Source organism: Pteronotus mesoamericanus, unplaced genomic scaffold (assembly GCF_021234165.1).
Source record: "Pteronotus mesoamericanus isolate MK-2021 breed Mesoamerican mustached bat unplaced genomic scaffold, CSHL_Meso_final scaffold_54, whole genome shotgun sequence".
In the NCBI taxonomy this organism is placed as follows: domain Eukaryota; kingdom Metazoa; phylum Chordata; class Mammalia; order Chiroptera; family Mormoopidae; genus Pteronotus; species Pteronotus mesoamericanus.
The window spans coordinates 37,107,296-37,128,781 of NW_026555321.1; the positions used below are offsets into that span (position 1 = coordinate 37,107,296).

At 54.0% G+C, this 21,486-nt stretch overlaps 1 protein-coding gene across 2 annotated transcripts in view; it reads right to left on the reverse strand.

Annotated features, from left to right (window-relative positions):
* Window positions 1-2,712: 2,712 nt before the first annotated feature.
* LOC129087960 (store-operated calcium entry regulator STIMATE) overlaps window positions 2,713-21,486 on the reverse strand; it is a 56,467-nt gene continuing 37,693 nt past the window's right edge. The window contains exons 4-10 of one of the 2 annotated variants that reach the window (XM_054595058.1): window positions 18,333-18,454; window positions 13,489-13,601; window positions 12,461-12,538; window positions 11,574-11,723; window positions 9,589-9,699; window positions 3,227-3,359; window positions 2,713-3,029 (exon numbers count right to left, since the gene is read on the reverse strand). In XM_054595058.1, coding sequence (XP_054451033.1) covers window positions 2,923-3,029; window positions 3,227-3,359; window positions 9,589-9,699; window positions 11,574-11,723; window positions 12,461-12,538; window positions 13,489-13,601; window positions 18,333-18,454 — 814 coding nt within the window. In that variant the 3' untranslated portion in view covers window positions 2,713-2,922. Of the gene's footprint in view, window positions 3,030-3,226; window positions 3,360-4,359; window positions 4,935-9,588; window positions 9,700-11,573; window positions 11,724-12,460; window positions 12,539-13,488; window positions 13,602-18,332; window positions 18,455-21,486 lie in introns of those variants that run through there. The other variant, XM_054595057.1, reaches the window with a different exon arrangement.

The window sequence follows — 21,486 nt, forward strand, 5'->3', positions numbered from 1 at the left end:
ATCAAACCGGTGGCACTTTGGTTCGCAGGCTGGTGCTCAGTCCATTCACTGAGCCACGCCAGCCAGGGCCTACGGCCTTATTTCTGATCACAAAAACACCACCAAACTTCTAAGCAAAACATCAAAACACCTCTAATATAAACACTGAAATAAATGTGAGCTGTACATATATTTAAGAAAGATTAATAAAAATGAGTAAGATAATTACTTGCTCCAGTGCAGGGTTGCAGGTGGCCAAAGCCTCTCCCGGCAGCTCAGGGCATAACATGGGACCCCAGCCTGGACAGAAGAGCCTTCCATCAAAGGTCACACTTAGGCACACCCACGCTAGACTGGGACAATGCAGACACGCCAGTTCACCTCACGTGCACACCTTCGGGATGTGGGAGGAAACTGAAGGATGCAGGGAAAATCTGTGAAGACGTGGGCAGGATGTGTAAACTTTACACTGTGGTCCCAGCAGGGAATCAATTTTTTCCCCCTTATTAACAATATAACCAAAGGAGGTTGAATGAAACGACGTTATTTGAAGACTTCCTATGCTGAGAAAAGGCAGGCTCAGGTGCAAACTTGGTATAGGCAACCCTCCTCAAAGTTCTAGAAGCTTCCTAGGTCACCACCACTCCACACCAGTTGCTCCCCAGGACTGGGGGATACAGCAGTGAACCAGGCCACTCTCCGTAAGCCCAGCCTGGGAGGAACAGAGGGATTGCTGGGAAACGGAGGGCTGGGGGCTGCTTCTGGGAGGAAGGAGCCTGCAGGCCAGCCCCTGTGACTGGGCAGTAGGGCCCTAAAGGCTCTGAGCACCCTTAGGGTGTCTGGGTGGGACAAGATCTGCTGGGGCCAAGGCAAGATGGACCTGCTTATTTCTGGGGAGAGAGTGGCTGAGCCCAGGAGACCCCTTCTCTCTCATGGGCTCCCAGGCTACTGTTCAGGTCCCATTAATCTACCCAGGGCTCTTGGTTCAACTCCAGCAAGGCCGCTAACACAAGACCTACACTTTGGCAATACAAACTGAGAGCCAAAAAGATGCCCACACTTTGTGGTCCAGAGGCCTCCCTGAGGGGAATTTACTGAGAGTAAACTGTAGAACGAAAGAGAAAGGACAGAGCTCTTCAAGGGGGCAATCCAGGTGGCAGTGCGTACACTCAGGTGGTCTGCGTGGAGGTCAGTCACACCAAGGGAATCCACGAGTCACCGCCTGGGAAAGGGTGCACCACGGCAGTGCCCTTGTCATGAGCCTGGACCCAGGGCCGGGGGTAGGATTACCAATGACTTTGCTCAATTTCCCTCTAATAAACTTAAAATGCTTTGAAAACAAACAGCAATAGAATAAACAGGGGATCCAGATGCTGCTGGTGCTTGTGTCCCTGGTGGCTCTGGGAAAGCCCGCCTGCAGGGTCAGTGGCGCAGTGGGGTAGATGCTTCAGAAAGGCATGGCCAGGTGCCAAACCCTGGGCCGAGGAAGGAGGACTGCCGGACACAAGCCCGGGGCGGGGCGGGGGCGGGGCCCGCCATCTTGAGGGCCTGCACGGGACCCTGGGCAGTGCCTGGCTTGCAGAGGGCCGGGAAGGGGTCTTCTCCTTGGTCAATGGCAGTTGCATCTGGCCCCGGGGGGAGGGCATCATGGACTTTGGAGCTGTCTGTGGCTGCAATACAAGTTCACCTTCCTTCTCGTGACTACAGCCAGAAGCCTCAGCTCTGTGCGTAGCTATGCTGCCCGCCCTTTGGCTCTGATATGATTGGGACTTACACAGGGGGCCGTACCCTTTCCACAAACTGGGGGAAGAGCCTCCCAAAGGAGTCCAGGAGCAGGCCTAGGTCCTGTCCCCACAGAAGTTCTGTTCCCTTGGGGCACAGAACACAGGCCCAGCCTGGCAACAGCTATAAAAGGAGGCCAGGCTGGCCTGGAACGTGGGAAAGGCTCCGAGCAGACGGCTCCACCTGCCCAGGGGACAGGCAGGGCTCCTCGGGAGGCACAGCGCTGACCCAGGCACTGCGAACCCAGGCCCAGCCAGCCCAGCCCTGGACTCTCTGTAGTCCTGTTGTCACAGCTCGACAGGCCTCTGCCATCCCCTGAATCTGACAGGCACACAAGGGACACAGGCCTGGAGAGTAAGGGATCTCACATGAGCCCAGAACCTGGTTTTCCCACAGCTCAGGCAGAGCTGTGAGCTTGGCAAGGGGGAGGTTCACCCTGAATTTGGGGTCGGGGGGCACATAGCTCAGGAAGCAGACTGCTACCGGCCACAGGAGACTTGGCGCGTGGCTTTGTCTTTGAGGGATGCAAGACAGCAAGGCAGCAGAACAGGGGTGCAGGGGAAGGGGGCTCGGAGGGCCTTGGCTCCTGCAGGGCCCTGGGGTCCTTAGCAGCGTCTCAACAGCTTCTGTGGAGGACACCCACTTGCTTCACTCTGAGCAGTGTCACTGGGACTTTTTATGCAACAGGCTCCAGCTCAGCTCTGGTACAGACAAGGGGAAACAGCCTCTGAAGAGGAGGGAGGGCCTGAAGTCACACAGGCCAGTACCAGATCTCTGCTTCCGAGGCTCTTTCTACTATGTAGCAGTGGCCATAGCAGCACCTCATTATCCTCTGGGACCCTCCCAAAAGACATGAAGGGTACAGAACATGCCCACACCCCACACTGCTGCCCACCCCCCACACTCAGGGGCCATGGCCAGTGACCAAAAAAACACCCTCCAAATGCTAGGGCTGCTCAGGCATCCTCTTTATTGGTGTTTCCCAGGTGCTGGTGCTGAGTTCCTGGGCTGAGGGGTCAGGGCTGGGTTGGGGGGGGCACGGGGAGGGGGCAGTCCCAGAGGCAACAGGGGAGCAGGTGAGTTCTGGCACGAAGAGTTCTTGGGAAGACTCCTGTGTTTAGGTGTTGGCAGTGCCAAGGGGAGTGGTGTGGTGTGTTCTTCTCAGCCAAAGACACTCTTGGCGGGTCCGGCTTTAGGCTTCTCGAAGACGGTCTCAGTGCCGGTCCGCGTGCGGCTGAACACGGATGGGGCGGCGACGCCCGCTTGCTCTGCCGGGAGGACGGAGAGGAGGTGTGCTCAGGGGGCCAGCCCAGCTTCGTAGGGAAGGCAGGCCCCTTTTGTGGGGAGCAGCGCGCAGGGCCCAGGGGCTCTGGACTCTCCGAGAGGACCCACAGGACCTCCCCCCTCCCCTGCATTACTTTCACACATCTGCACCCCCCACCGCCAGCACCCTGAGAACACTCACCACACTCCTGCATGACCTGGTAGGTCTTCGACTTGATCCCCTGGTCCTTGGCCAGGTTCCCTCGGGCCCCCTTCAGGTCCTCCTCCTTCACAGGGGGGCGCTTCTTCTTGATGGGGGCTTCCTGACAGCCAGCCTTGGAGAGCCCAGAGCTTCGTCTTATAACCCGAGGCCTTCGGGCTGAAACACCCCCTTTCCCACCCCTCCCTTAGCCCTGAGACCCCTCTTCCCTGCTCATTGAATTCAAGCCAATCCAAGGCCCCATTTTTCCAGGAATCCTTCCTGCCTATACCTCACCCCCTGACCTCCCACCCGTCTCTCTGCCCCTCCCACAGACTGGGAGCTGTGAGTGAGGCTGTGGCCTCACACTGTCTCCAGCTTGGGCACAAAGGGGAAAGGGAGTGGCTTTGAGGCTGAATTACAAGGCTTTTGGTGAGTACCAAGACCTGCTCTCTGGGTGGTGGCGAGGGTCCCTTAGTTATTTCCACTCTCCTCGCAAGGTGCCAGTATCTACCTTGTGGGCTTTGGGGTGGGAATGTGGTACAGGAATCAGATGCTCATGAAGTCACAGTCCAAAGTCAGCATCTGCCCATGGAGCGAGCATAAGGACAACCCTCCTCTTAGCAGGCTGGTCTCTGTCCCTCCAGAGCTGGGGATACCGGGGACACAGTGCCTACTCTCCCCTTAAGCCCCAGGTGCCTGGGAGTCTGAGGCCTTACTATTTCCTAGGCCCTAGAGGCAGGTGCAACGACTCCCTGGTCCCTGAGCCTGAGCTGGGCTCCTGGGCCACACACTACAGCCCTGCACAGAGCTGCACACATCACGCGTGTACACACACAGCTACCAACACAAACTCCACACACCAAGTCATACAAGCAGTCTCCTCCCACATAAAGACACACGCAGAGATCCTGCGGTACCACGCAGCCCCTCTAGCCCTCCTAAGCAGCCATGGAACACCAGTAAGCCCAAGCTAAACATGGGTCTCTCAGGGTAAGCTGGGGGTGGGGGGGGCTCTCCTCCCTGAGCTGTTTATGCTTGGAGCTCAGCTTGAAATACAGCTGCCAGCGATGATAGTGTCCCGCTCCCCGCCCACCCGCAACGCCCCACCACACCCATGTGCTGGGCCCCCCTACCTGGGACATGGTGGGTGCCGTGGGAGAGCTGCTCCAAAGGCGCCTCTGGCAGGCAGTGGCTGCTGGGAGAGATGTGAGCGGTGTCCAGTCCTCTGGAGCTTATATAGCCCGCCTGCCTGTCCTGGGAAGTCACTCCCCCTGCTCCAACAGGCTCCCCTATGATTCAGGTCCACACAGCCACTGGCTTCAGAGTTTATTCTCGGAGCTGTTAGGGGCTCGCTGAGCGCCCCAGCCCGGGAGCCTGCAGCCCTGGTGACACAGACAGCTGCTCTGCTTCCAGGCAGGAGGTGCCGGGACTGGCAGTGACTTGCGTGTTTATGAATGTGGGTCCTGGAATGTGTGTGTGGCAGTAGACGCTGTCCATCTGCGACAGTCCATCCCAGTGTGGGGGTGTCCTTGAGGAAGGGAGGGTCCTGGGCCAGGCTGGACTGTGTTGAACTTGTTTCTCTTTCTCTTCTACCCCTTCCTTGGATTCCAGAGGAAAGGCTTTCCATCCTGCCCAGGAGCAGGGAGGGAGTTTCCTGTGTCTGCCTCTCGCGAGCTTTGCTCACTGTGAGCTCCCTAGGCCCTCGTGGTAGACTCAGAGCACAGGGTACCCCGGTCCACAGGTGGAGAAACTGCAGCCGAGGGAAGCCTGGGGAACTCCCCAGTGGTGGCTTGGTGACGCCCTGTCCTTTGTCTTGCTCCCAGCACACACTGAGCAAAGGGATGAAGAAGGCAGCAGGTAAAGGTCCAAGAAGGACCAGGGGGAAATCATGCTTTGTGCAAAAGTGAGCTGATGCCAGGAAACAGCACTGAGCTTCCGACTGAGTTAAGTTCACCAAAGGGCACCGGGCCTGAGGACACTTAGGTGGCTGAAAGAGGGTGGGATAGAGTGACACTGCAGGTATTGAGCTGTGGAGGGACACACCCAAAGGCTCCCTCAAAGGTCACTTAGTTCTCCACTGCTGGCTCCTAAAACCCCCATCCTTGAAGGGAAGACCCTGGGTGAGTATGGGGTGAGTATGGGCAGTAAAGGTGAGATTATTTCTATCCTTGAAGGCTCCATGCAGACAGAACCCAACCAGGCACCGACATCTGGTTATCCAGAATGCAACTCCACTGCTCTCATACCTCAAACCCCACCCAAGCCCTCCCCTGCCTGGGCTTGACCCCAAGAGGCCAACGTGAAGCCGGCCAGGCTCCATCTGAGACAAGTGCTGACAGGAGAAATGCCTTCCGATAGCCTCAGGCATAAACCCAGGACTCCAAACGGGGGCCAAGAGGCCCTGAGGGCAGGCACGGCCTGAGAGGGCCCAGCTCCCAGACCGGACCCGACCCCGACCCGGGCTTCTAGCACTGCCTCCACAGCTGGCTCCGCCCAGGGAAGCACCTGCCTTCTCGCCCTGTGGCCCCAGGGACAAGGATGTAGGATGTTTACTTCTCACACTCCATCTCCCAGCACTACTTGCTCCTTAGGGGACACAGAGTCACTTTTACTCACAACAGCAGAGAAGTGGAAATGTAACAGTATACTTTTTTCTCAGCAGATTTTGGTTCCCACATCTGCCATGAGGCAATGTACCGTTTATTCTCACTGTTTCCTAGGGACAACCTTCCAACACCCTGGGGAAGTTTTCTTGACACCACTAAGCTGTTTCAACTCCAGGGAACACACACCAACAAGCACAAAAGTGATGGTTTCTTTTTTTAAAAAGACTGTAATAAGATGTCAAACTTTATTGTAAACCATTTTACAATGTGAGTACATCGTCTTCCCTTTCATTTCAAAAATGTGTTTTTGTGAATCGTACCACCAAAATTAAACACCCCCCTAGGCAGACAGTGGAAGTAGGCCATGTTTTTTGCTCACATATGTCTGACTTCTAATAAAAATCATGAAAAGGGAAATCAAATTAAACCAACCCACCTGCCCAGCAGCTCAAGGTACTGACAGCACTTGGACCAGAAGTCCCTCACGAAGAACAAAGCCCTCCCGGCTGCCAGTGTTTCACAGGGTAAAACGGAGAGCTCTCCCCTCCAAGGTGGAAGTGCATGAAACTTCGAAAAGCCAGCCCTATACCTTACAAGGTGGCTGCTCTGGATGATGTGAATTCCCAGTGTCACCTACGGCGGCCTGGCTGCAAAAAGGCCAGTGCATTGCTGTCAGCAGGGCAGAATGGGCTGCAGGCCTGGGGCACTTTCAGTCAGGGACGCTGGACAGCAGCCTACCGGCCTCAGCTGCCTAGGGGAAGATGCAACGTGTGCTTGAGCCTTTGCGTTTTCCCTTTAGAGGCAAGACAAGCCAACATTAACCCAGGACTCCCTTTTGCCAGGAGGGGGCCGAGTTAAAGCTTGAGGCAGGAGGCCACCAGTGTGACGGAGGGCTTCACCTCACAGCTCTCAGGCTGAGTGGGCTAAGAGGCCACTGCTACTGGAATGCCACCAACATCCCTCCTTACCACTGTCCACATCCCACCGACAGCTAAAGGAAAGCCACAATCATCTCTTCCATTCAGATATGACAGTTCTACCTCTTCAGGTTATTTCCATTAGTTACAAGAAACTTGTTCATGACCTTGGCTTAAATGTTCCATCATGGGTGGTTGGCCAAGGTCCAGCACTGACAAATGAGATGGGTAGTGAACAACGTCCTGTCGGTGTCCTATGGTTTCTCAAGCACAGTGATGCTTGCCGTGTGGCTGAGTAAAGAGCTGCACCTCATAAGGCACCTTGGAGCAGGTGGTGAGGAAGTCCACCCGGGGAGGGAGGACGGCTCAGGAGAGGTCCTGACGGGCCCTCGGCACCCGCTCTCTCTGGGCGGTGCACCACAGAAAGACCCTGATGCAGGACACGTTCCCAGGGAATACAAACTCTGTGCTGTGTGTGTGCACGTGCATGGATGCACGAACTAAGGAGGAGGGTAAGGCCAAACACGCGAGGCCACACTGCCCAGCCCCTTAGCACAAGGCCCTCGATGATCTGACACCATCTCCTAGTTAGCCAGCTACATAGCTACAGCTCAGAGACGACAGCCCTTACTGAAAATGAGGGCACGGGGAGAAATCACCCTTCACTCACACCTCTTTGCCCCCCAAACCCACTACCCAGTAGGCACGGGGATGAGCCTTGAAGTGAGCAGGCCACCTGAGGTCTATATAACCCAGGATTACGGCTCCTCCACCCTATCTGCAGTTTGGAAACATGAGGGGCTCAACACAGAAAATGAAGCTCCGATTCTGAGCTCAGGAAGGTTCAAGAAACAGCTGTGGGCACAGGTTGTTCAAATCAAAATGATATAGGAGTAAAAAGCAGAGTCAGCCATGCCACAAGGGACCTTGGTCTTCCCAAATGCCACTTCTCTTGTGGGGAGATACCCACTAACACAGCAAGAGGATGGGAGGGGGGTAAAGGGCGTAAAATGGGAATGGAAGTGATTTACCCAAGGAGACGGGACTCCAATCTCACGTGAGGCACTGCTCAGCCTCGCCTCTTCTCTCTGGCCCGATGCCCACATGGCAGAGGTGCCTCCTACTGCCATTACAGGATCCGGCTCCCCTCAGACCTCTGGCTTGCGGACTCCTAGAGAAGATGAAGTGAGAAGGCCTCCCCAAGGCTGGCCCCCCATGTCCCACACGGGTGACAGGCAGAGAACGGCCCAAGGTGCCTGGTTGAACAGCCTGGCTCAGTGCCACAATTCAGGTCCAATCTTATGCGAAACACGTTTTTGTGTAGGTCTAAAAAGGTCCTGGGTGGTGCGGCCTCCCTGCCCGTCTCCCTCGCAGCTCACACCCAGCAGTGCGGTACTGTTCCTAAGCTCCCACGGCTGCCACTGGCTGTGACAACATGGGGCCGCTCCACTGTGCTGTTGCCACAGCAGGGCGAGCGCCCAGGTCGGCCCATTTCACTGCCAGTCAGCCGACCCCCAGCCACATGGGCCCGTGCCCAGGCTGAGCGGGTGTCACCCCCCACGGAGGGGACACAGCTTAGAAGCATCTTGTCCCATCTGTGGGTGCAGCCACACCACAGCCCTGGAACACGTGAAAAACAGGATCATTTGGTCAGGCAGACGTTCTCCAGATTCTTGTGCAAAATAAAAATGGAGGCAATAACAGGCCCGGGGCAGCCTGACCTGGGCTGGGTCCAGAAACCGGCTCTGAAGGCTGCACAGTGGGAGGCAAGGAGGCCGAGAGGACATTTTAAACTGCGGATTGGGAGGCTCTGATGACAGGTAGGGAACAAAGAGACGTGGCCTTTTAGTCTCAATTTCTCTGGACAAAAAGACCTCTTGAGACTCTTTTCTTGGTCACATTTAACTAAGACCTCTACGCAGCCAGCAGAAATGCCAAGGAGCCGCTGGGTGCTGGCATGCACAGGACACTGGATCCGCATTTGACTGTTTCTGCCTCCTGCTCAGCCCTGGCCTTCATAGAACCACTGGGTTTGCCGACTTCAGGTAAGGGCCCACCTCCCTTCCTGCTGGGCCCACTACCTCATCTTATCACAGATCACCTAACAATACTCCGGATAAAAAAACTCTCCACTTTTTCCTCCCACTAGTTCACATCCCACAAAAGGCAAACAAACCCATTTCTTTGGGAATTAAAAAGTTTTTAAATACAATAGTATGAAAATATAACTTAAAAATATAAAAGTCAACGGCATACGGAAGACTTAAAAATCTATGTTTTGCCCATTAGTCCCATAGGAAATAAACACATACTCAAAAAACATTAACACTGTGACAGCTCATAAAACTGACTTTAGAAATCAATAGTTATAAAAGCCATTTTGAGTAAGAAAGCATTGTGGTTCCAACTTCGTCAGTGAGTGACTTTTAGCCCAAAACATGTTATGTTTTCATTCCCGAAGCCTTTGGGGAAGGCTCTATACACAATCTGTGTGTGTTTTTCCTTAACGCCACCCAGGCAGACAGAACAGGGCTTCTGGGTCCCTCACAACACCATCAGGACGACAACAAACAAACAAAACGCCTTGCTTGCATATTTGGTCAGTGTTTGTAGTGCAACTGAGTGGAGGCCTCCAACTGCCACGGTCCCCTCGGCGCTGGCTCTTCCTCCCTCTCTCAAGTCACAGTCGTCTGGGAGTAGGCAGAGACAGCGAGAGGATGGAGGTAGAAGAGGAGGGGCAGAGAGAGGAGGGAAGGAATGACCCTGCAGAGTGACCATCGTCTGCTGCCGGCAGCAGGCTGGGTCCCGAACCTGACCCTCAGCACAGGAATGGTCATACAGGCAGCCCGAAGCGGTGCTTCTTTTTCTTCGCAGGCTTCAGAGGGGTCAGTCTGCGGAGGTCCTCCTCCGTGTCGGACTCCTCCATCTCATCATCGGCTGAGATCAGGATCTGAGGCAGCAGAGAGGCATGCCCAAGTCACCACCAGTGACGTCATCTTCCTTTGCCCTCCCTGGGCCCTGGCCTGGGGGTGCCAGCCCCTCCAGGAGGCCTCAGTACCGTCTGTCTTTAGATGAGCGTGATGGGGAACCCCCCTTTACAGAAAGAGACAAGCTGGCCCCCTCTAGATCCCATCCATGGCCACTGAAACCAGTGCTGAGTTGACACACCCTGCCCCCTGCTACTGCTCCCCATTTCTCTACCCAGCCTCCAGCTGGGACCGAGCTCCAGTGAGAGCAAACTCAGTAGGGACCTGCAGCCCAAGGTCATCCTGGCAAAACAGCTCAATCTTGACAGATGGAGTCCCGGGTCCTTGAAGCTGCCTCAAATACAGCAAATGCACAGTGAAAAGCCCCTTTCAAAAGGAAAAGAAAACATCTGTGGGGCACACATAATGCAGGGGCATTTCAGAGCAGCCGCTTTAAACCAACTTTGTAACTTCTGAAGACAAGCAGGAGCTCTCCGCCTTTGTGAGCCCCTGGAATGACTCGGCCCTGCAGCCGGTGCACCCAGGGCATCCATACTCATTCACAGCCTGCCTGCCTCATCCCTCAAACCCCTGGGCACCAGGGAAGGGCTGGGGCAGCCCAGGTCCGGGTGGAGGCTCCCAACTCTCCGCTGCGTGTGGCACTCCTCCTGCTCCAGGCTGGGGCAGGCAGTCTCACCTCCTCTCCCTGGGCCACTCCCTTGCACTGTTTCCTGCCTCCAGCCTCAGCCTCTCATCTGACACTCTCTCCAGCTCCCTACCGCCTGCACAAGCACGTGCCAGTCCCTTGGCCTGGATCACAGAGCACCTGGCCCACGTAGCTCAGACCTTTGCCTCTAGCTTATTTTTTGTTATTCTATCCCATCTTCCGGAATACATGCTGCTCTGGCCCAAACGACTTTTACATTACCCGAACACCAAATCACATGACCACGACTGCTCAGGAGCAGCTGCTCCTGCCTGTAACACTGTCATTCACCTGACGCTCACTGAGCTCTTACAACATGACTGGCCCCAGGCCAGATTCTAGGGCTTACTCAGTCCTACCACCTACTGAGCTTTCGAAACTCCCTCAGGGTGCCCCAGGAGTTATACAGGCTGCCCCGGGGCCCTCACAGGATTTTGTCGATGCCTCCACCTCAGAACACAGTTATTATGATGAGCTGCGCAGGCACTCGCCTTCCCCTCATCCACAAGAGTGAAGGCCTTTGGGGGAGGCATTCTCAGTCATTCTGAAGACCCCTCACAGCGAACTGGCCAGCACAGTATTGGAGCTGAGCAAGGACACTCAGGGGGCAGCCCTGCCTCACCGGCAGCACAGAAGTGTGACCTGAGTGTTGATGGCTGCCGAGGACACATGGCCTGGCCTCATTTTCCTGTTTATGACCAGGAGTCCCTCTTAAGTCCAAAACTTTAAGTTAAGAAACTTGAAAATAAGAGGAGACGAAGTTCCCCCTGGGACGTCTGGCTACCCCTGCGTTTTAGAAGTTTCCAGCTGCCTTAGCCAACACTTCTCTTGCTCATTAGTGGTGGGCATGGATTCAAACACCTTAATGCTTAAAGGTCAATGGTCAGGCCCATGGGTCCTTGCCAGCGTCCCTGGAACAAGGCTCCTCCACCCTTTCCTGTCTTTCCCCACTGGTTTAGGGAAGTAGCAGGAAGCCCCCCTCCTCCGCCCCCCACCAGGTGCTCCACCCCCCTGGTCTGGGGAAGGTACGCAGCACAACAGGAACAGGTCTAGGCTGGTTGGGACCTGTCAGCTCTCCTCCCTACCCCTGGCTGGCATGAGCCCCGAGACCAGAGGCATCCTCAGGGCAGCAGCACAAGGGCGTGGCCCTACCTCAGACTCGGACTCCTCATGGGACGCGGCCCTTCGGTAGCGGACCTTGCTCCCATTCCTCGAGTCTTGGTTGGCTCCCCTTTCTTCCAGTTTAGCTTTCGTCCTCCCCTTCCTCATGAGGAAATTGTCCACTACCCAAAACATGAAAGCCTGTGGGGAGGAAAAGTACGGATCACTCTGGGGTAGCCACTTATGAAAGCGCAGCAGAGCAGACCCCGGGTCCCCAACCTTCCCACCCATTCCAGATTACAACATCCTCAGCCAGGGAAAGAAAACCCGTACCCAGTCCCCCTGCCATCTCTCAGAAGCTTGAAATCCTCTAGCAAAGAAAATCCTGGGATGCCCCAGGGGTACCCAACGTCCCCAAGGATTTCATGGTAACTGATAGAAGAGTCTGCCTCAGTCCCTGCCCCAGCCTCTGGCAGAATGGGGCCGGGCCCCGCCCCTCCCTGTGTGGGTTGGCCAGCACACGCTGCCACATCTGTGGCACCCAGGTCCCTTTATGGGTTTCTCTCTGATTTCTTAGCTTGTAGCCAGTGTGCTCATAAGCTTCTCTTGGAACTTTGTGGTCAAGAATAGATGATGGGGTGAAACCCTAATGATCCTGATCTAGAAGTCGCCATTACACAAGGGGCGGGACTCCTCAGTGGAAGGTCACCAGCAGGGAAGGCAAGACGCCTTGTACAGAGGCCCTGGAGCAGGGATCTGCCTGGCGAGGAAGCAATCCTGCCATTTCTGGGTCTGGGGTGGGGATGGGGAGGTGGCAAATGCTCACACAGAGGGACCTGAGAGCTGTAAGGTGTTTTTTCTGTCAGACTCAGAACTTTGAACAGGAACACCGGAAGGCAGGGAGCAAACTGGGGTTAAAAATGCAACATGGCACTGACGTTGACAAAGAAGGGGACGATCAGCATGACGATGGCCAGTTTCAGGTCTGGGTTTTCAATGGGATTCAACAGGGCCACCTGTAAGACAAGCAGACTCAGTGAGGTGGGGGAAAGGCCACAGAGAAAGTACCTGGAAGGAGGGGCAAAGGGAAAATCACCCATGGGGTCCCTGAGAGGGGAACTTGGCTTAGACAGTCACCTCATAGCCATGGCTGCGCAGCCCCCCGATTTGACTGCTAATGAGGGGCCCCCCTTGGAGACCACTTGAAGCAGTTCGTGCTATAGCAGCTCTCCCTGCGGTGTGGACTTGGGGAGTGAGATCATTGCAGATACTTGCAATGGGTATCAGACCACTTTCTAACAGAAATCCTGTGCCCCAACCACCTCCTGAAGGACAACAGCTCTAAAAAGCCTTGGTTTATATTCTTAAAAAATAAAGCTGAGCTGCAAATAAAACTGAAGGATGGTCAAGCTACTCATTTCCGAAGCCTCTCCGGCTGGTTTCCCGCAGGCACGTGGAGCAGGTGGGCAGCGGAGGCCTATCTGCACAGTGCTGGGGCCGGGGGCAGCGGGCAGGGCTGTGGGAACCTGGGGAACAGCCTGTGACCAGCTGCCGCCTATGGCACCTAATGGCTTGGCTAAAACACTGGCCGAGAGGTGTGTGAAGACGACATTTGCAAATGTAAAGAACACGTGCCTGGCATTTATAGTTGCAAGGCATGAAGACTAATTATCAGACAGGACTGTATTTTCATTGGATTTATATATTCCACTGGCTTAATCTACAGCAGACATTAGTGTTACTGAAGTAGACAATGTAAAAACTGACTAGTTACTGCTCTTGATAGGTAGCCAATAGCTGTCATATTGGACCAACTCCATGGTGTACACGTGGAGTTGAAAAGCAAAACAAAACAAGAACCCACAAATTGGGTTTTCCAATAGGGTTGGGGTCGGAGGAGTGGCAAGGGGAGAAAGTGCTGTCTTAGCATCTCAAGGAGCTACTAAAGAAGAGACACGAGGCCAACCTTTTTCCACTGAAGTATCAGAAGGACGATGAAGACGACAGACTTTTCAAAAATCATGATCACGATGTAAAGAGCACACTGCCCAACCCAGGCTCCACACTGCACAGGGTCTCCTGCAGGGAGAGGGGGCGCTCAGTCACACGCAGCCAGGACAAGAGGATCCGAGCAGGGCGAGGCCCTGCCCCAGTCCTCACAGATCCGGTGGGCCCTCACACCCCTGCCCCACACCACAACCCTGGCTCTAAAGCTACTGAATAAGCCCCCAAAGCACCAGGAATCACCTCAGCCCGGGCAGACTAATGTGGGTGTTGTAAACAAAATCAGAGAACTCCTAATTTGGAGATACCAGAGTGGCTTTTCTTTCAAGAGATTCTAAGATATAATGAAAAAGCACTAAAGTTAGTAAGTGCCTATTGCTGGCGTTCAGAAGAGCTGGTTCTTTTTGTCCGCTGGCAACAGAAGCTGTGTTAAGCAAGACTGCTATTATTACCCACTGTTGATTTTTCCATTGACTGCGGTGCTATCCACCCTCCCCCACCCAGGAGCCGTTGATGTTTTTCAATTATGAAGGCAGCAAACAGCCTCCTTGTTCATCTCCCACCCCCTTTCTCCACTCCCCCGCCTTCCTGCTGCCTCAGCCCTGAAAGCAGAAATCTGACTCTGGAGGAATTCAGATTCTGTCTGGGGTAGGGACCCCCAACACACCTTGGACTGGGAACAAGGAAGAGAAGTCCTCAAGGCAAGGAGTGATGGGCTGTGCCTTGGGGTTGACAAAGGTCTATCTGTGATCCCATCAGTCACTAGCCTGAGAAATGGAGGCATCCACCAGTCCATGCTGAGGGGGCACCAGGCTCTGAAGTGCCTCCAGAATGCTTCAAAAGGGACCTGAGGAAGGGTGGAGGACCAGCCCCTCCGGAAAAAGAGCTACATCTTAAGTGACAGGGAGAGCCCATGGGGCGGTGCATCTGGGGAGCAACATACGCCTCCCCAATGGTAGACCCAGGGGCGAGCAGGGAGGCCGCTGGGGCTGTCTGACCACAGCTGGCCAGAAGTGGCGGGGGGGGGGGGGCAGTTAACCATTCAGGGCAGGCAAATGCCCCAGTCCAGGCTGAGAAAAGAATGTGGCCCAGGGAGAAATCTCCAGCTTCTCATCTGATGCTACGGCCAGGCCCTGTGCAGGCACCAGTGCCGGCTGTCCCCAGCCCTGCCTGAGCCTGCTTACTGCACCCAGTGGAAGCACAGCGAATGCCTTCAGGCAGCTGTAATGGACACAACACCAGGCCATTCCCTTTTCTGGAAAACCTCGGGAGGAGTGTGCAGAAAGCATGCACAGAGACATCACTGCTTCTCCTGAGGTCATCCTCTTTCCACTTCTGGGATAAGACACATTTAAGCCAAAAAGTCATCTCAAAAGCACAATCTCTCCTAGCTAGATTTTCAGTGGCATTTTGCAACCCTTTCAGGAAACTACCTGACCTTACTGAGAAAAGTTCTCAAAAACAACATACCAAAATATTTGTTAAAAACTGTTAAGTAAGACTGGGGACACAGAGAAGAGAACTGGTAGGAAATATTTCTGAATTGGGGCTGGAGTGTTTAAAAGCCAACAGAACAAGTGGCAACACTTATTTAATATCAAAAGAAAACCTACTTGTTCAGAGTGTGTTTACTCCATTTGCTCTTCAGTTTTAAATGACTGACAAAAGAGGAAATGTTTCCCCCCATCTGCCTCGTGCTGCTCCTACTGCTGAGTTTCAGAGCCACAACTTAGCTGCAGCTGCCTCTTTTTTCATTTAGATGCTTTAATAAGGAAGTTAAAGGAAAAAAAGAATACATGGTGAAAAAGGACAAAAGTTAACTGTAACCCCACTCTCACACATCGTTTCCTCCTCTGCACCCAGACCACATGTAGGGGCAGCTGGAACGAATGCACATGTGCTGGTTTTTCTGATTTCTGTTTGAAGTAAGAGTCTTGTGTTCCGCACAGACTCATCTTTTAAGGAAAAACACGCTGAGCATTGTTGCTGTGTCCTGCTTTTTACCACACTGGACACAGGAGTTTGTTTTATTGAATTATTTCCTCATGATAAATCACAGGACTAGGAGCCAAAGGCAGGGAACGTGTCTGTATCAAGAGAGACTTCTGGAGGGGAGGGTTAGGTTAGGGACGGGCAGCAAAGCCCACCACCCGCCGGTGCCTGTGGGACACAGGCCTGCTTTCAGGGCTTCTGCCTGGGGAAGAGCAGCCTGGCCCTCACACAGCAGACACCACGCATCGCCCAGATCCTATCTCGCTGGGCACGGTTGTGTGGCATTGCCCAAGTCCCATGTTCTTGTTAGCAAGTTCACCTTCTATTCTAGGGACCACGGGAAGCACCTAGAAAACACGCGCCTCTTCTTCATTTACCTGAGAAGAGAGCTAGGGGGCCTACATGGAATTATCATCTCGAGCAGATGAGTTGGTTAACAGGTGTGGCAGGGAGAGTAATGGCCTCGCAGAGGTAGCCACATATTAGTCACCAGAACTTATGAATGTGTCAGGTAACATGGCAGAGGGGAACGAAGGTTGCTAGTCTGTTGACTCGAAGACAGAGAGTCTCCTAAAGTATCCAAGGAGGGCCCAATGTCACCACAAGGCACTTCAGAGTAAAAGGAAGTGGTGGAAGGTCAGAGCAATGCAGTGTGAGAGGAGCTCAGCCGGCTGTCGCTGGCTCTGGAGCTGGAGGAAGGGAGCACCAGCCAAGGAACACAGGCAGGCCGAGAAGCCAGGAAAGGCAAGAAATGGATTCTGCCCTCAGAGACTCCAGAAGGAACCAGTCCGGCTGACACTGTGATTCCAGCCCATGACGCCCATGTCGGACTTCTGAATTACAGAACTGCAAGATCATCAATTTGTGCTGTTTTAAGCCGCTGATTCTGTGATCATTTGCTATAGCAGCGATTGAAACAAAAGAAATTGCTAGAAATAAAAACCAGGTAACTGAGGACACACACTATCCTTCCTCAACCTGGGGTGGGAGAACTTGGGATGGTCCTTGATAAAGGGCAGCTTCATCTGGAGACACCCCGGTTTGAAGACTTGGGTTCCCAGAGGCGGAGGCAGATGGCCCAAGGGCAGGGGTTGAGGCAGGCCCAACAGCTACAAGGAAGGAGGCACGGAAAGAAGAGAGTCAAACCAGCACTGCCTTCTGCCTTTCACTCTACTCTTGGGCATGCAGAGAAAACACACTGGGAACAGGTGGTACTATGATGCCTGGTGTGTGAGGACCAGACCTGCTTTCCACTCCCAGGTCACTGAGTGGCATGCAACTGGATGTGGGGTGGATTTCCTGTAGCACTGAGTTGAAAGCCCTGCCTTCCAGAAGGGATCTTAACAGCAAAGAAGTAGTTATGAACACTGTTCTTGGAGGTGATGGAGGGTTAGGAACTCAGTGCAGCAGCCACAAGCAACCTCCACCCACTCCCCGGCGCTGGCCGTGCACTGGCTGGGTGAGCCTCCTGCGCCACGCAGCTGCTCTGGGTGCCCATCCTGAAAGCGAGGAAGAGGCCGCTTTGGTCCATGTGTGCTGTCCATTTCTGTCCTCTAAGCGGACGAGTCAATGACTTGGAGTTCCTCAGACACCTTCCCTGGAGCCACAGGAGCACACGCTGTGTGTCAAACACTATCTTAAGTCAGTGACTCACCAGGCATCAAGTGACGAGGCTAAGAAAAGCCCTCCCTGAGCTCATCTCCCCTCAGTGGAGACAGACAATTACTAAAATTTCTAGAAATACCCCAGGCACTCACAGCTGGCTCCAAGAACTGGCTTCCCTTTAAAAATGCCAGTCCCTGCTGAGTGTTCAACCATGGAGGCGTAAGCAGCCCTTGGGCCCAGGAGAGGAGAGCGGGGAGCCAGAACCCCACCCGCACGCCTCCCTCTTGACCCGCGTGCGCCTTTCATGGCAAAGGTTCCACTCATGCTGTTCCCACTGAGAACAGGAGCTCCACCCTTCAGACAGCAGGGCCAGCTGTGAAGGTGGGAGACAGCTGCTGCCCCCTTAAGCCTGGGTCCTGAATAACCAGGTCCTGGCAAGACCCGAAGAAGGCACCTCTCATCGGCAGCCCTGCTGAGGCCACATCTTGCTGTCTTCCTGGGAGTACAGAGTAAAAGGCACTGCATTTGCGCTCAGAACCAGCGTGCAGGCAGCTTCCTGCCCAAGCTGTATCCCATGGGGTCTGACAAGGTGTGAGGGCGTCGAAGCTGGGCCAGCACCCCCAAGTTGCTTGTTTTAAGTTATGTCTCTGGCAGTGCGGATGGAACTGGTGTCCTTGGTGACTGCATGTGTCAGATGCTGGCTGGGGGCCGGCCCACAGGGAGGAGGGAGCAAGGTGACTTGGTCCCAAGGGGATGGACCCTCCAGTCCTGACTTTTCAAGTAATAAAATGGCCCAATGACAGGACAAGCACAGACATGCAGTAAAGAGAAGGGCAGCTGCTGAGAGAGAGCGGCCCTGCCGAGCACCTCCCAAACCAAGAGCCACCCCATCTCACTAATGAGGTGGGCAGCTTGGCAGAGTGAGGGGGCCTCATGACCCTGCAGGTGGGGCCACTGATACCCTCTGGCAGGAGAGGCAAGCACTGCCCCTCTCCCTGCATCTAGCGTGTCTCCTGCTATTAAGGGAGGAGCCAAAGCAGTGAGGCAAGCACTCAGGCCCCAGAACAAGCTCCTGCGCTGCAGGAGGGACATCCACCCAGTCCTGAACCTTCTCTGAATCTGTGGGCCTGGTGGGCTGTACGGAACGAGGAGCTGAGCCCCTTCCAGGAATCTCCGTCCGTGCCCCATCCAGGGTCCATGGCATGTTACCATATTCGCCAAAACGCAGGGACTCCCACTGCTGCCACTCCACCAGGACGCTGATGGCGCGCACACCCACGTAGATGAGCAGCATGCCCACGGTGGCATCCAGGAGGAAGTTGATGAGGTACCTGTGAGGAGAGGGCACAGTGGCACAACCAGGGAGCACCACCCAGGGAGCAAGAGCCCCTGAGTCAGGCCTGCTTTGCTTAGCAGGGCCAAGGTCAGGAAAGATGACCCAGCACTCTATTTGGCCTTATTCAGGGACAGTTGGGGCGGTGAGGGGCAGGGGGGTGCAGAGAGCCTTTGACGTGCCTGCGCGAAAAGTTGTGGTGCCCGCCTCTGTGGGCCACAGTGAGCCATCCCCACGCAGTGGGTGGACACTCTTCAGGAGTTGGACAACTAACTTGGGGAGGGGTGGAGGAGACAAAGAAACCTGAAAGACCACAAGTGTCCCTGCCGAATGAAGACACTTAGACGTAAAACAGAGTGCCTGGAAGCAGCCATGGAAGTCAGTAGGAAAAGAGAACTTAACTGATTTAAAAATCTGCTCAATGGCAGTTCGCCCAGACTGTTCAGCCCAGCCATGGCCCCGAGGCAGTGCCGCCGCACTGTAGCAGCTCAGGGAATGGCTCTACAGCTTCTCAGACTAAAGAGGGCAGGGCCACATGGCTCTCACTCACCCCTCTGCTTCCAAGCCCTCCACTGAGACAAGTCCAAGTCAGTATTTCTGAAGAGAGAGGTTTACTGCCCACAGAAGAGGCAAGATCATGGAGGCAGGGGGAAGAGGCAGAAGCGCACGCCCACCATGACCACGTGTTCTTGTCTGACACACACCCCTTTCCTCACCAAGGAAAGGGCTGTTGCCCACTGGCCCTCTCTCGAGGGCCCTAGACCAAGATCTCGCTAGGTACCACGGACCACAGGTCCTAGCTCTCCAGACAGCAGGAGACAAGCAGTCACTAGGTCAGGCTCTAGCCCTCTCAGATGCCACATGGCTCAGAAACTCCCCAGAGTAGCTCTGGACACCACAGACCACCTGTGGTGCTTTCCAGATACTGAGGCATGAGGCATTTTATGCAGCCTCAGCCCCACGCCAAGGCCTGGGCTTTGACGACGTGCATAGCCTTCTGATACCAGAAGGTGTACACTCTGCTCTGTGGGATCAGGGCCTGGGAGTGACGAGAAAACCAAAAGGAACAACGGCCATTTTCTCCTGCCTGCCCTTTCTCTTTAAAATCACAAGGGGTCACTCTCACACCAGAGATGGAAGGAATAGCAACTGGCTTCCAATTTCTCCACATTCAAAGCTGAGCTCTGGCCCCAGGCTATGTTGCTCTTAGATACTTGTATCTACTTGGTTTCAAGTGGTTCTGCATTTGAGACCCATCCTAATACACATGCAGGCATGCCTCAGTTTACTGTGCCTCAGAGATTTCACAGGTATGATATTTTTTTTTTGTTTTTGTTTTTTTTTTAACAAATTGAAGGCTAGACCTTGCACTAGCAACATTACCATTCACTTTATTGTGATACTTGCTTTGTTGCAGTGGTCTGGAACCAAATCTGTAATATCTTAGGTATGCCTGTACGTGTGTTAGTTCACTCATCCTCCCACCAAATATTTATTTGAGCCTACAGTGTGCCAGGCCTTGGGGTAAAGAGAGGATGCTCTATGCACTGAACCCAACATAAGTGAGATGCCATGGCAGACAGCTCAGTACCATATGGGCCAAGGAGCAAGACTGGCTGAGTTCAAATCCCAGCTCCATCACTCTTTAGCTGTGAGCTTCGTAATTTCTCTGTGTCTCAGTTCCTCAACTAATAAATGAGGATAATCAACGTATCAATATTGCAGGGCTGTCTGAGGAGCAAATGAGTCAATATATGTAGACAGTAGCTGCCACTAGTAAGTAAGCACTATACAAATGTGTTCTTAGAATCATAGACCCTCAGAATCACTGAACCCTGTCTGTAAAAAAGCTCAACTCCCCACCCAAAGCAGTGTCCCCAGCACAGGAGACCCCTGAAGCCACAGAAAGCAGCTCATCCATCCCTTCTGTTTGTAAGTCTCTCCTCTTGTAGGTCTGCAGACTCCCAAGATGCCCCACGTCCAACCCAGCCCTTACCCCATCTGTAAAAAGTCACAGAGCAAAGCAGTGGTGGGCCTTGGAATAAATTCCAGTGCAATGCCTGCCCTTCCTGAAGGCAAAGGACCCCTCACTTCCCTGAGCAATGCCTGCTCTACCTTCTAGTCTCCCACCTAGGAGCTTCTGAACCTACTGCCGGAGCTCTCGTGTCTTTCCAAAGTTTTAATGACAATACCGTCCAACGGAACTATGAGTATCTTCATTGGTAAGTGCCTCTACTGTTTTCAATGGCACTATACTCATCATCTGATGAAATTTTCAGTGACTCTGGGGATTTGGCAGGACACATAGGACAGAGAAGGAAACTAAGGCTCAAAGACATTAACCCACCTTCCCACAGTCTGGCCTCTCAGTTGCCACCCCAAGGTCTACCCTGGACCTCTTCTCCACGCCCAGCACTCATGAGCTGTCAGTGGCCCCTGCTCCATCCTGGCCGTGATTCAATGTCAATATCCTGCTTCAAACCTTATCATTCATCTCTCTCTCTCTCTCTCTCTCTCTCTCTCTCTCTCTCTCTCTCATTATTTTTAGAGAGAGGGGAGGAGAGGGAGAGAGGGAGAGAAACACTGATGTGTGAGAGAAACATCGATAGGTCCCCAACTAGATCCCGGCTCACAACCTAGGTATATGCCCTGACTGGGAATTGAACTAATGACCTTTTGGTTTGAGGGATGACAACCAACCCATTGAACTACACCAGTCAAGACCACATCACCTTCTTTCTGAGGATGCAGGGAACATGATGTAGCCAAGGCTAAGCCAGGAACTAGGTTTCCTCACCCCAGTGCCTCTGGGATGCAGAGCTGGCTCTCAGACTGTCTCAGCCAGTGACACCAAGATGATTCACCAGAGGATGACATGAGCTTGCTGCTGGCCTCAAGGACTAGAAGGACAAGGCGCTCTCCTAACCATTTTCCCTGTAGGACAATCACCCTTCCGGTCCCTGCTTTGGGACTAGACCCAAACATCCACACACATCACAATCTATCCAGGTCTTACTTAAGGAAAGACCC